The 12,981-nt window shown below is 69.0% G+C and overlaps 1 protein-coding gene across 3 annotated transcripts; it reads right to left on the bottom strand.

The window, feature by feature from the left end:
* Positions 1-1,021: 1,021 nt before the first annotated feature.
* On the bottom strand, positions 1,022-12,981 carry INAVA (innate immunity activator). Of its 3 annotated transcripts, none has more exons than XM_070401265.1 (10): positions 12,769-12,981; positions 10,507-10,638; positions 9,708-9,850; positions 9,185-9,301; positions 8,088-8,310; positions 6,961-7,074; positions 5,127-5,313; positions 4,811-4,993; positions 3,685-4,309; positions 1,022-2,652 (listed from the first exon to the last, which is right to left on the bottom strand). In XM_070401265.1, exons 2-10 carry the CDS (start codon positions 10,559-10,561, stop codon positions 2,560-2,562), a joined length of 1,740 nt encoding a protein of 579 aa, XP_070257366.1. In that variant the 5' UTR covers positions 10,562-10,638; positions 12,769-12,981; the 3' UTR covers positions 1,022-2,559. The 3 variants fall into 3 exon arrangements, with proteins under 3 accessions (XP_070257366.1, XP_070257367.1, XP_070257365.1); XM_070401266.1 differs by having other exon boundaries at positions 7,021-7,074; positions 12,769-12,979; XM_070401264.1 differs by lacking the exon at positions 12,769-12,981 and having other exon boundaries at positions 4,811-4,990.

Raw genomic sequence — 12,981 nt, forward strand, 5'->3', positions numbered from 1 at the left:
CGCCGCCTTAGAAACCCCCGAGTGGGGGTCCCACCAGCTCCCCCGACCCCCCCCCCCAATCCTCGGAGCCGGTGGCCGCCTGGCCTGTGGCTGGGGAGCTGCCGGTCATTTCGGGCCTCGCCCGTCGCCATGGTCTCCAGTCCTCGAACCCTGCACCCCGTTACCCACAATGCAGCTGGCCTGAGGCGCATGGGCCTCGGATCCCGGGGTCCCCACGTCCCCAGAGACCCTGGTGTGAGCCCCCTCCCAGCCCCCCTCCCCTCCCCAGGCCTCAGCCAACCAGGCCCCAAAGCCACAGGGGCCCCTGGTCCCCGGGCTGAGCACACACGGGTGGGGGTGAGCCTGGAGCTGCCCGGCCCGCACCCCTCTGCCCGCCCGGCCCCCCCTGGGCTGGGAAGGGCCAGGCCGGGCCCCCCGCTACCTGACACGCTGGCTCCTCAGCTCCCGGCAGGGCTCCTCCCGGGACAGGCTCCAGGGGGCGCCGTGCGGGGTGCTGGAGCGGCCCCTGCAGGCCGGGAGGAGCCGGAGGCAGCCACACCCACAGGGACCACAGCCCAGCCCGTCCGCCTGGGGGCGCCCCTCCACCCGGCCCCCCGGCCCCCCCGGCCCCCTCCTCAGGGAAGGGACTGAGCCCAGCTCCGAGCCGGGGAGACCTCTTCCTGCTCCAGGGGAAGCCGATGGCCCGAGGCCCCCCCAATCCCACCCCCACCCCCGTCCGTCCAGCCACCCGCACCCCAGGACCACCCCGGGGCACGGGCACAGGTTCTCGGCACAAAAGATCCCTTCGGGGCCCGGCCGGTGTGGCTCAGTGGTGAGCGTCGACCTGTGAACCAGGTCAGGGTTCGATTCCCGGTCGGGGCACAGGCCCGGGTTGTGGGCTCCATCCCCAGCGTGGGGCGTGCAAGAGGCAGCCGATCCGTGATTCTCCCTCATCACTGATGTTTCTATCTCCCCCTCTCCCTCTCTGAAATGAATAAAAATGTTATTTCTTTAAGAAAAAAGCACCCTTTAGCCAGTCAGCTCAGCTGATCACGAAAGAAACCGGACTTTATTGGAGTATTTGGCACTGAAATCCACACGGTGCGGCCCCACCGCCGAGGGCACGGCCGGGCGCCACACGGGACCAATAAGTTAACAGCAACGACGCTCAGGTGTGTGTGGGGGGGGTGGGGGGGGTGGGGGGGTGGGCCGGCTCCTGGCTCGCAGCCCCCAGGACTCGGGGAGGGAGACGGGGAGGGGGACAGGGAGGGGGACGGCCGGGCCCGGGGAGGGGCTCAGAGACCAACGGACAAGAACAGCGTCCACGGTGGGACATCCGACATGCAGGTGTGGCCCCGCCCCCATCCTCCGGGGGGTAACTGGGCGCTCGGTCCGGCCGGGCTCTGTCCAGCTGGGCGCTCGGTCCGGCTGGGTGCTCTGTCCGGCCGGGAGACCGCGGCCTCTTGTGGGTCAGGCATCCATTCCTCGGAGCCCTCGCTGTCTCAGCAGCCGCTGCTGACCGAATCCAGGGAACGCGAGGGGGAGGGTCTGTGTGGGCGAAATCGGAACCAGCGCCCCCCCCCCCGCCCCCCAGGGCAGCTCTAAGCCGGGGCTTGGGGCTCCGGCCCGTCTCCTTGAAGCAGCACCCCCCACCTGGGCACCACGCCCAGCTACCGCCCCCCCAGGGACTTAGCCCAGCAGCCACCAGGCCTGCCGCGTCTGGGCGGCCGGGACACTTCCCGGCTTCAGGAGGGCGACTCCCCGCCGGTGCCCAGGAGGGCTTGCCCACTGCAAGCAAGTCCATTCTCGGAGCCGCATGGGGCGCCGTGGGGCGCAGGAGGAGCCGGGACCCCACCCCGGCCTGAGACCACACCACGGGGGTGGAGCCTCCCTGACACGTCTGTGCAGTTTGGGGTTTAGGATGACGACGCTGCCCCAGGAAGGCGGCCGCGGGCCGAGCCGCGCTCCCCGACACGCCAGGGCTCCCGATGCCGCACAGAGCCTCGCACTCGGGGCTCAGTCAGAGGTAGGAGATGCTGGAGCCCGCGGGCCCCGAGAGCGGACAGTGACCGGGGCCCTGCGTGGGGCTCGGGGGGTCAGGGAGGCCGCCCTCGACCCTCACTTGGTGCGTGCATCACAGAGCACATGGTGGGGGGGGCTCCCCAGCCCTGCACCCCACGGCACCCCGAGAGCTGGGAGACGGGGGAGGGGAGATGCCCACAAGCCCCCGGGGCCAGGAGGGCCCGCTGTTCTCCGGGGCCAGCCCTGGGGACCCCAGGGGCCCCCGTCTGCCTCGGTCCCTCGTCTCGCATAAGGAGACACGCCGGCGGGGGGGGGGCGGGGGGGCACCAGGCGGGGCCCAGGTCCAGCCGGCCAGTCGGGCCTCAAGCGCGGCCACGCGACAGGGAGCGGAGAACGAGTGAGGACAGAAACCCCCCGACGTCCGAACGAAAAACTGGTGTAAAAATCAAAGAAATGTCTCGGCTCCGGGCATCGACCTGCGACGGGCGGGAGCGGCGAAGGCACAGGCGGCTCGGCCTGGGGCGGCGGCGGCGGCCATGGCGCAGGGCGCACCTGGGCCTACACCTGGCTGATGATCTCCCCGTTCTCAGGCACGAACACTTGCACGGGGGCCCCCTCGGGCGACCGGCGCAGCACGCACACCGTGGGCACCTGCGGGCGGAGGCAGAGGGGAGGGGGTGAGCGGACGGGCAGCGGGGTCCCGGCAGCGCGCCCAGGGCACCACCCTGTCCTGAGGGTCCCAGCGGCGGCCCCGGCCGGTGTGGCTCAGTGGCTAGAGCCGCCGCCTGCGGACCAAAGGGTCCCGGTTCGGTGCCTGGACCTCGGTGGCAGGCTCCTCCCTGGCCTGGGCGCGTGCAGGAGGCACCCCGTCGATGTGTCTCTCACGGCGACGTTTCTCTGTCTCTCCCTCTCTCTCCCACTCTCTCTAAATGTCAATGGGAAAATATCCTCGGGTGAGGATTTTTTTAAAAAAAGATCCGATGGGCGGCGGCCCCGGCCCACCCAGGAGGTCCTCTCCTTCGCCCACTCTCCACCCCTACAGTCCTTGGGGCGGGCCGGGCACCCTGACCTCCTACCCGCCTCTCCTGGGCTCGCTTCTCACCGCCCGCCCGTCCGACAGGTTGGGATGGGCTGGGCCTGGGCCCGGGCAGGTCCAAGCTCGCAGGAGGGAGAAGCAGAGGGTGCCGCCCAGGCCGGGGCAGCAGCAGGCGGGGCGGGGTGGGCGGGGCGGGGCGGGAGGGCCATCGCTGGGCCTGCGGTCCCGGGGCTGCTGGTGTACGTCACTCAATTCTTGGACCCGCTGGCCTCGCAGCCTCTCTAGCTGGAGGGCCCGGCGACCCTCACCTGTGTCCCCCCCCTCACCTGTGTCCCCCCTCACCTGTGTCCCCCCCTCACCTGTGTCCCCCCCTCACCTGTGTCCCCCCCTCACCTGTGTCCCCCCTCACCTGTGTCCCCCCTTCACCTGTGTCCCCCCTCACCTGTGTCCCCCTCACCTGTGTCCCCCTCACCTGTGTCCCCCCTCACCTGTGTCCCCCTCACCTGTGTCCCCCCTCACCTGTGTCCCCCTCACCTGTGTCCCCCCCCTCACCTGTGTCCCCCCTCACCTGTGTCCCCCCCTCACCTGTGTCCCCCCTCACCTGTGTCCCCCTCACCTGTGTCCCCCTCACCTGTGTCCCCCCTCACCTGTGCCCGGGGCCCCAGGGCCCGCCCGGGGGGCAGGCTGCGCACACGGAAGGCCCCCTGGCGGTCCAGCGACTGGGGGCGGGCGCTCCGCAGGCGGACCCGCTCGTGCCAGGACTGCAGCTCCTGGGTCACGGCCGCCCGGCACAGGGCCCGGCCGGCGGCGCTGTCCTTGAGGGAGGGCGCGCGCGCCAGGCGGCCCCGGGGGCGCAGGTGCTGCTGCAGCTGCTGCAGCTGCTGGAGCCGCAGGGCCAGGCCCTCCTCCTCGCGGGCCCCCGGGTCCCGCTCGCCGGGCGGCAGGCAGCCCTCGGCCACCAGCACGTAGCGGCCGGGCGGGAAGGGCCCGGGGGGCAGCAGCAGCGACGGGCGGGGGGCGGCCGGGCCCCAGCCCCCGCGGTGGCCGGGCGTCCCGGGCGGGGACAGCGGCCGCAGCGCGTAGATGTCGGGGCTGCTGCTGCCGGGGGAGGTGGCGTGGGACACGCTGGAGCCGTCGGAGCCGCTGTCCTCGGAGCAGGAGTGGGGGGCCGGGGGCGGCCGCGGGGGGCCGCTCGGGGGCCAGCAGGAGCTGGGCACGGTCACGGTGTAGTGTGTGGGGCGGCGGCGGGGACCTGCCCGGAAGGAGTCCATCCTGTCGGGGAGGGGGATAGACATCTGAGTCTGGGGGGCGGGGGTGGAGGATGAGGGGTGGGGGGTGGGAAGAGGCCAGGCTGGGCCGGGTCCTGGCTCAGATCTCCCCAAATAGACGCCATCCATGCCCGCCCGGCCGGTGTGGCTCAGTGGTTGAGCCTCGACCTATGAACCAGGAGGACATGGTTCGATTCCCGGTCAGGGCACAGGCCCGGGTTGCGGGCTCCATCCCCAGTGGGGGGCGTGCAGGAGGCGGCCGATCCATGATGCTCTCACATCATGGATGCTTCCCCCTCTCTCTCCCTCTCCCTCTGAAATCAATAAAAATATTTAAAAATAAAATAAATAAGAGGCCTCGCGGCTGACTCGCTGTGGCTTCCAGGCCGCGGCACAGCCTCTACTGAAGTCACTGGCCTGTCACACGCCACCCACCCCGGGCCCCGCCGTGGCCGGGACCCACCACCCCGCACGCTCCCTCCCGCCTGTGGGTCCCGCCCTTCACCTCAGGGACTGCGACTGGCCTCGCCTCCCCTGTGTGTCAGGGCTGGTGGGGGTGGCGGGGGCGCTGGCCCGGCCCTGCCGAGGCCCGGGAACGCCGCGGACGGGGACCCCGTGGTAGGAGGGGGGCTCGGGCAGCCAGAGGCCGGAGGTGCTGGGCCCGTCCTGCGGCGTGGAGGCTGGGCTGCTGCGAAAAAGATCGGAGGCGGGTCAGGGTGGGGATCTCGGGCTCGGGCGGGTGCCCATCCCACCGGCACCCCGCTGAGGACTGGGCTGTCCGCCAGCCCCGCCCCCTCCCTCCCGGCCCGCCCCGCCCTCACCTGGACTCGCTGCTGGGGTCGGGGGTCTTCCCGGGCTTCTCGTAGGGCTGGTCCAGGCTGGTCTCCTTCCAGGGGCCGTTCTGGATGGGCGCCGGGTCCACGGCCCCCGGCTCAGGGCCGGCGGGCGGCAGCCCCTCGGGGCTCGGGGGCTCGGACGCCGGGGCAGGCTGGGGAGCCTGGGCTTCCTCTGCAGGAGAAAGGACTCCTGTGAAGGCGGCCGCCAGGGAACCAGCCCGACAGGAACCTCCGGGGCCAGGCCCGGCCCTGCCTCCCACGGCTGCCCGTCCGCCGGGCTGGGCCAGGCCATCGCTCTGGGCCCAGCTACTCGAAAATGACTTCTCGCCCTGGCCGGTGTGGCTCAATGGATAGAGCGTCAGCCTGCGGGCCGAAGGGTCCCGGGTTCGATTCCCGGTCAGGGCACATGCCCAGGCTGCAGGTTCAATCCCCACTAGGAGGTGTGTGTGCAGGAGGCAGCCGATCCGTGATTCTTTCTCATCATGGATGTTTCTCTCTTTCTCTTCCTCCCCCTTCCTCTCTGAAGTCAATAAAAATGTATTTGGGAAAAAAATGACTTCTCGCCCTAGTTGGTTTGGCTCAGTAGACAGAGCGTCGGCCCGTGGACAGAAGGGTCCTGGGTTCGGTTCCCGGTCAGGGCACATGCCCGGGTTGCAGGCGCGACCCCAGTGTGGGGCGTGCAGGAGGCAGGCGATTGATAAGTCTCTCTCTCATCATTGATGTTTCTATCTCTCTCTCCCTTCCTCTCTGAAATCAATAAAAAATATATATTTTGCCCTAACTGGTTTGGCTCAGTGGATAGAGCGTCAGCCTGCGGACTCAAGGGTCGCGGGTTCGATTCCGGTCCAGGGCATGTACCTTGGTTGCGGGCACATCCCCAGTGGGGGGTGTGCAGGAGGCAGCCCATCGATGTTTCTAACTCTCTATCCCTCTCCCTTCCTCTCTGTAAAAAATCAATAAAATATATTTTTAAAAAATATTTATATATTTTTAAATGACTTCTCCTTTGGGACCGGATTCCCTCCCTCACGCCCCGTTTTACACCTGCCTCCTGCAATCCCCCCTCCCCCCTCCCTACTTCCTCCTCCCCCTGGGACCGACTCCCCTTGGCTCACACGGCTCCACGTCTAACCTTTGCTCCTGCTGCCGCGTCCGAGTGCACCGCCCGCCGTTCACCTGCCTTTCTCGCTCCCGCCGTGCCCACGTGCCGTTTCCTTATTGGCTCGGGCACGCCCTGGGCAGGCCGCACGCCCTGCTCCCCCGGACCCCCGGCACCCTGGGGCGTGTGACCAGGGCTCCTACGCTAGGACCTGCACTCTCTGCACCCTGCTCCCTGGGAGCAGTGGCTGCAGCGGTCAGGGGGCTCTTTGGCTCTGACAGGTGCACATTGAAATAAAGGCCCCGGCCCGGCCGGTGCGGCTCAGTGGTTGAGCCTCGTCCTGTGAACCAGGAGGTCAGGGTTTGATTCCCGGTCGGGGCACAGGCCTGGGTTGTGGGCTCGATCCCCAGTGTGGCATGTGCAGGAGGCAGCCCATCAGTGATTCTCTCACATCACTGATGTTTCTCTCTCTCTCTCCTTTCCTCCCTGAAATCAATAAAAATATATTTAAAAAGAAAAAGAAAAAGAAAGAAAGGACAAAGGCGGAGGCCTGGGGCCGGGGGGGAGCTGCCCCTCCCTTTCCTGTCAAAATGACCGAGCGTCCAGATCGGAAAGGAACGGGCCTCCCCCTGAGCCGGGGCTGGGGCAGAGCCAGCGGCATCGGTCAGGGGGCAGCCGCCTCCCCCAGCCGCTCCAACCGCCCCCACCTGAAGGCCTCACCGGCGGCTGGGCCGTAGCCCCCGGGGCTCGTCTGACAAGCGTCCCCACATGGCCTCTCACCTTCCTCCAGGAGCAGCCCATCGGACAGCGAGCTGTCGTCGGAGACACTGAGTTCTGGGAGGACAGAGGGGAGAGAAGAGTTGGGGGTGAGGAACCCAATGCACGTCCATCCACATCCGGGGCAGCCGGGACCTGCCCTGCCCCCTTCCCCACCGAGCCCTCCGCTGAGTGTGCAACACGGCCTCCTGGCGGCTGGAGGTGCCCGGGGAGGTGTCTGCTCACAGCCTTTCTACCCTAAACCAGAGACGACATGGGATGATGGGGGGCGGGGGGCACTGGGGGGTATTGGGGGCCTGCACTGTGATTGCCTGAGGCACCAGCCACAGCCAGGGACCAGGAAGAGCTTCCGGTGGTTTTACACCAGGTCCCAGGAGGTCCCTGAGGGCAGGGGTGGGAGCCTGGGGAATGGGAGCCGCGGACAATTATCTCAGCCCAGTCGGCCAGGCCTGGAATCCCCTGGGAGGCCTGGGGGAGGGCCCGCCATGGGCGTGGTGCCCTTGCGAGGGGTGCTGCGTTGGACCCCTACAAGCTGGGTTCGGGTGGAGCTGGGTTTGGGCTGGGAAGCTCAGTGGCACCTGAGGAAGGCGAGCCGGGTGGCCTCCCCAACACCACCGATGGCTGGTCCTGCGCCCCGGTCACTCGCCAGGCGGCCCACAGCCCCTGGTCCCTGGGCTCAGGGACAGGCCTGGACAAGGGAAGGGGCTGCAGCTGGCCAGGTGGGCAGAGCAGCGTGGGCCCCAATCAGCCCTGAAACCATCGGGTGAGCGGCCCTGGGCAGCCTCCCTCATGGGGCCCGGCAGCGAAGGCCTCTCCCTGCGGCCTGGAGGGCGTGGGGTGGACCGGGCACCCGCAGGTGCGGCACCTGGAATTCGCTCCAGGTCAGCCCGGGGATGCCTCTATCCTACCGTCTTCCAGGGGATGGGGGTGGCGGGGAATTGAGACGGATGCGGAAGGAGGGGGACGCTCTCTAAGGAGCTGGGGGTGGCAGAGGGTCAGCACGGGGTGCACATGGGCCCCCCGCCCCCAGCAGGAGATCACAGAGGCCACGGCCCGGGACCCGGACGCACCTCGGCCCAGCGGCAGGGCGGCGGTGGGCAGGGACCCCCGGTGGCGCCGCTGCTCGCCCAGGCAGCGCTCCAGCGCCCGCAGCTTCTCCTCCTCCCGCAGCACCGCGTGCTTGCGCTGCCGCCGGGCCTGGCGGCTCAGCTTCTCCTCCCGGCTCAGGCGCCGCGAGGCCTCGGCGATCTGCAGCTGCAGGGCCAGCTCCTGCTCCAGGCTGCTCAGGGGGTCCTGCAGGGGGGGGAGGGAGGGAGGGTGAGCTGGGATGCAGGAGGCCTAGGAGGAGGGGCCCTGGAGTCACAGAGAACAGCCCCCTCCTCCAGGCAGGCCTCTGAGATTTGCAGCTGCAGGGCCAGCTCCTGCTCCAGGCTGCTCAGGGGGTCCTGCAGGGGTGGTGGTGGTGGGCGTGAGCTGGGACACAGGAGACCCAAGATCCTTGGAGTCACAGAGAACAGCCTCCTCCTCCAGGCAGGCCTCCAGGTGCCCCTCCAGGGCCCTCTGCTGCTTGCGCACAATGGACAGGCAGGACCCTGGATCCTGGCCCTGGCCTACCACATGGGGCAGAGGGTGGAGGGCCGGGAGGTGCCCAGGAGCTAAGCTGTCGGCCTGAAAGGCTGGCCCGGGACCCACCCACAGGCAGGTCGAGCCAGACGGGGTGCAAAGCGAAGTGGGACACTTTCCCTCCTGACCCCAAAGGGCTGGGCAGGTGAGGGGGGTGTGGAGCCGCGGAATGACACCACTCACACCCAGGGAAGGGCTCCTGGGAGGACCTGGGCGACGCCCCCACCTTCCCCGCCTCCCGAGGGCCAGGCGACCTGTCTGAACAGGCGGCCGGCCCCTCCCTGGGCCAGTGGTTCTCTCTTAACTGATCTCCTGCCCACAGAGACCAAGCCCAGGCGCTCTCTGGAGCTCCCGGCTGTCCTGCTGCCTGGTGGCACCCCTCCCCACGCCACCTGGGCCACACCTTCCTGGGTGCCTCGTCCACCCAGGGCCCAGCACCCCATGGGGAGGCGCCCCGGACCCAGCCGCCGCCTCCGGGTGGGAGTGAGGCCCAGGCTCGGGGACCCAGCTCGGGGGACCCAGCGACAGCACCCAGACTCCTCACCTCTCCGTGCAGGGCCTGCTCGTCCAGCTTGTACGCCGCCCCGACCCTGCGGCGGACCTTGGGGGCTGTCTCCCCGGGTTTGAGGGGGTACTCGGCGGGCAGAACGCCTGTCAGCTCCTGCGGAGGAAGCAAGGCCGAGTCAGGCCCCCCTCCACTCGCCCAGCCCAGCCGGGGGCCGACCCAGAGGAGCCTGTCTCGCCCAGCTCTGTCCCCCGCCAGCCCCCCCAAGCCCCCCCTAGCCCCAAGCCCTTCTCCCCAAGGTCTCACTGCCCCCCCCATCCCCTCCGAGCCTCACCTCCTCTGAGCTGCCTCTGGCCCCAGCTGCCCCCCTCTGTCTGTTGGGTCCCCCCGCAGCCCTGGGCCCCTCCCCCTCCCAGACCGTGAATGCCTGCACCCAGGATGTCAGGCACCATGCCCCCCGTCCCCCGTCTGATTGCCAACCGTCCCCCTTCCCTCTGCCCCCATCGTCCAAAGCCTGGCTCCAGGGAGGAGCCCCAAGGGGGTGTGCGAGGGGCGCCCTCACCGCCTCCCGCAGGCAGAGCCTCCTCAGCTCCTCCAGGCAGGCCTCCAGGCGCTGCTCCAGGGCCCGCTGCTGCCTGCGAACCGCGTGCGTCAGCTCCTTCACCTCCTTCAGCTCCTTCAGCGGGGACACCGGGCTGTCCGGTCCTGCGGGCGGAGGGCACGTGCTCAGGGGAGGCCATCAGATCATCCTGACCACCCGTGGGGAACCAGTGCGCGCACACAGGTGTACATGCGTGTGCACAGGCGTACAGACACGCACACACGTGCACAGGGGTGCACACGTGTACAAGCCTCCTCTCTCTCTCTGTCTAGGCCCACAGGACACAGGTCCCGGGTGGATTTGTTCAGCCGGGTGACCATTGGCACCAGCGTTGAAGGGGCCGGTTCCAGGCAGCATCAGACCCCAGACCAAGCCCCTCCAGCCAGAAAAACTGCCCAGCCCGGCCAGTGTGGCTCAGTGGTTGAGCATCAACCGAGGAACCAGGAGGTCAGGGTTCGATTCCCGGTCGGGGCACAGGCCCGGGTTGTGGGCTCCATCCCCAGTGGGGGGCGTGCAGGAGGCAGCCGATCGATGACTCTCTCTCATCATGGATGTTTCTCTCTCTCTCTCTCCCTCTCCCTCTCCCTTCCTCTCCGACATCAATAATATATTTTTAAAAAAAGGAGAAAGAAACACCGACCGGCGCTCCCGCACCCACCCCAGCGGAGGCCCCCCCCCTCCGGCACCCCCACCAGCGCCCAGGGCATCCCCCCTCCCGCCCGGCAGCCGGGCCGGGACGCAGACCTCCTGCCCCGCTCACCTGACTGCAGGATGACACCGCTGTCCGTGTCGCTGACCTCGTCCTTGGTCTCCATGGTGGCCTCCCGGGAGGGGGCGCGCGACGCCGCTCCCCGCCTGGGCCGGGACCTGCGGGCGGCCTGGAGTCCCCCAGCTTGTAAGAGACATCACAGGAAAAGCTACGAGTGAACCCCCGGTTCCAAACCCCCTGGTTCCAAACGGAGCTCAGGAATTAGACTCGAGGGCGGGGAGGAGCGGGTTTCTGGGACAGGTGGGGAGAATCTCAGCACGGGGGAGAGCGGGGTGCACGAGAGAAGCTCTGTGTGTCCCCCAGCACACCCAGCCCCTGCTGCCTCCTTCCCAGAGTCCTCCCGGCCCAAAGGGATGGGCAGCTGCGGTGGCCACGGAACCACTGATGGGGTGAGTAAGGAAAGAGCAAAAAGACGCAGACGAGAAGAATGAGACCGATGCTGGCGTGGCTCCGTGGTTGAGCATCGACCTATGAACCAGGAGGGCACAGGCCCGGGTTGTGGCTCCATCCCCAGTGGGGGGCGTGCAGGAGGCGGCCGGTCCATGATTCTCTCTCATCATCGGTGCCTCTCTCTCCCTCTCCCTCTCCCTTCCTCTCTGAGATCAATAGAAATAGTTTTAAAAAGGAGAAAGGATGGAGTAACACGGGGAGGAGGGAAGCAGGAGGCGCGGTGTCTGTGGGTGTCTGTGGGGTACGCGGTCCCTGCAGGGCCGCCCCTGCTCGGCCCGAGAATCGGGGGCATGAGGCCCATCCCGCTGCCCCCAGGCCAGGGCCTCCAGCCAAGTGTCCATCAAGGCAGGTGCCGGAGTGTCCCAATGCCCCGGGCCAACTCCCAGGCCGCCTGCCATGCCTAGGAGACCCCTCGAGGGGGGCCGGGGGAGCCCCGGGAGCATGTCAGGGCTGCGTGGCGTGGAAGCCGCCCGGGACGGAGATCGCCCGCCTCCGCCTCCCTGAGTGTCGGCCCAGCTGGCTCCAGTCGGCAGAGCAACACCTGTCACCGCCCCCCCCCTCCTCGAACCCACAGCCCGGTCAGGGCGCAGCTGGGCTGTGGGGGACGAGGCGGGGCGGGGCCAGCCACCTCCACACTGAGTCAGCCCTTGAGCAACAACACGGCCCGTCCTCGAGAGTTTCTGTCTGTCTAGAGCTTATCCTGCCTCCCCCCCAACCCCCCTTTCCGCAGGGACACGGGGGAGGGGGTACCCTCCCATCAGCCCCCAGGGCAGGGACATGGGGGGCAGGGGGCTTGGGGCTGCCCTCCACCTGCCCCCGGGGGAGGGAGCGAGCACAGAGCGAGGCAGAGAGAGGGACGGGGACGTCCCCAGGGCACCCCTCTGCCTGTGGAGGCGGAAGAGCTGGGAGCTTGGGGGGGACCCACACACACACACCGGGCTCATCGCAGCGCACAGGGCGGGGGGGTGGGGGGAGGCTGCAACCCGGACCCGGTGCCCCGCCCTCGGCCCTCAGCTCTCCCAGGCGCAGGAGGCAGGTTCCGAGAGAAAGACTCCTAAGCGAGGTCTTTGCAAACTGCCCCCGAGACAGGCCGTCCGCAAGCTCTGGGGACACTGGGGGGGGGGGGCGCCTCCGCCCCATGCATCCTCCCAGAGCAGGACAGAGGGCAGAGGGGCAGGCGGGCACCCCCAGGCAGGGCCGGGAGGGGTCAGGGTCAGGTGTGGGGAGCCATTCATTCGTCACACCTGCCTGTTAATTATTAACCAGGAAGGAGCTGCCTGGGAAGTTGTGCCGCCCGTGGGGGGGGGGGGGGGGGGGGCAGGCGTGGCCAGTTCAAGGATCTGGGGGGGCCAGGCCTCTCCCGGTAGCTGGGTCAAGGGGGCGGCACTGGCCTTGGTGGTCCCGTCAGATGCTGAGCCCACGGAGGGCTCCCCAGCCGGGCCAGCGCCCAGGCCCGTCTATCGGGGCCCAGATCCGAGTCTGCGCTCTCCTGGCAGAGCCGGCCGGCCTCTCTGGGCCTCCTTTCCCTCCGGGGCGGGGTGCAGAGGAGACGGGGTCTGACCCCTGCCCCTGGGACCTAGGATGGAGGGAGCCCTGGAGCCCCTCCCCCAGCAGGACCGCGCCTGGAGCTTCGGGAACCCACCTCCTCCCCACACAGGAACGGCCCTGCCCTCGGACCCGCAGCCACTCCCGGCCTAAGAAGCAGTCAGGCCGCAGGGGGGACAGGGGACGGTGGTGCTGGCCACTGCCCGGGCCACTCCCCGGCCCCGAGGACCCGCTCGCTCCACCTGGTCCCGCCCTCACCTGCGTCTGCGAGTGAGTCCAGGAGACGGAAACAGCCCGTGTCCCGGGTCAGGGGGCCCGGAGGCCTCGCATGGCACCTGGGGTCCCCCCAGCCACGGGCGGCCTCCTGCTGCTGCCTCCAACCGGCTCTGGGCTCCTGTGGTCCCCACGCTGGTCCCGCCACAGCCTGGCCACAGCCCGGCCTCCGCGGCCCCTCCTCCGCCAGCGGAGCCA

This window comes from Myotis yumanensis, unplaced genomic scaffold (genome assembly GCF_028538775.1).
Source record: "Myotis yumanensis isolate MYYU_CA2020_CCGP unplaced genomic scaffold, mMyoYum1.0.hap1 SCAF_22, whole genome shotgun sequence".
Classification (NCBI taxonomy): domain Eukaryota; kingdom Metazoa; phylum Chordata; class Mammalia; order Chiroptera; family Vespertilionidae; genus Myotis; species Myotis yumanensis.

What these genes read in the sequence shown, in the direction of transcription:
- INAVA (XM_070401265.1), bottom strand. Translation starts at nt 10,561, where the DNA reads ATGGAGACCAAGGACGAGGTCAGCGACACGGACAGCGGTGTCATCCTG. An exon ending in CGCCCTGCCGCTGGGCCGAG is followed by an intron (nt 7,075 to 8,087) that starts GTGCGTCCGGGT and finishes CTGTCCTCCCAG; the next exon opens with AACTCAGTGTCTCCGACGAC. An exon ending in GGGCTACGGCCCAGCCGCCG is followed by an intron (nt 5,314 to 6,960) that starts GTGAGGCCTTCA and finishes TTTCTCCTGCAG; the next exon opens with AGGAAGCCCAGGCTCCCCAG.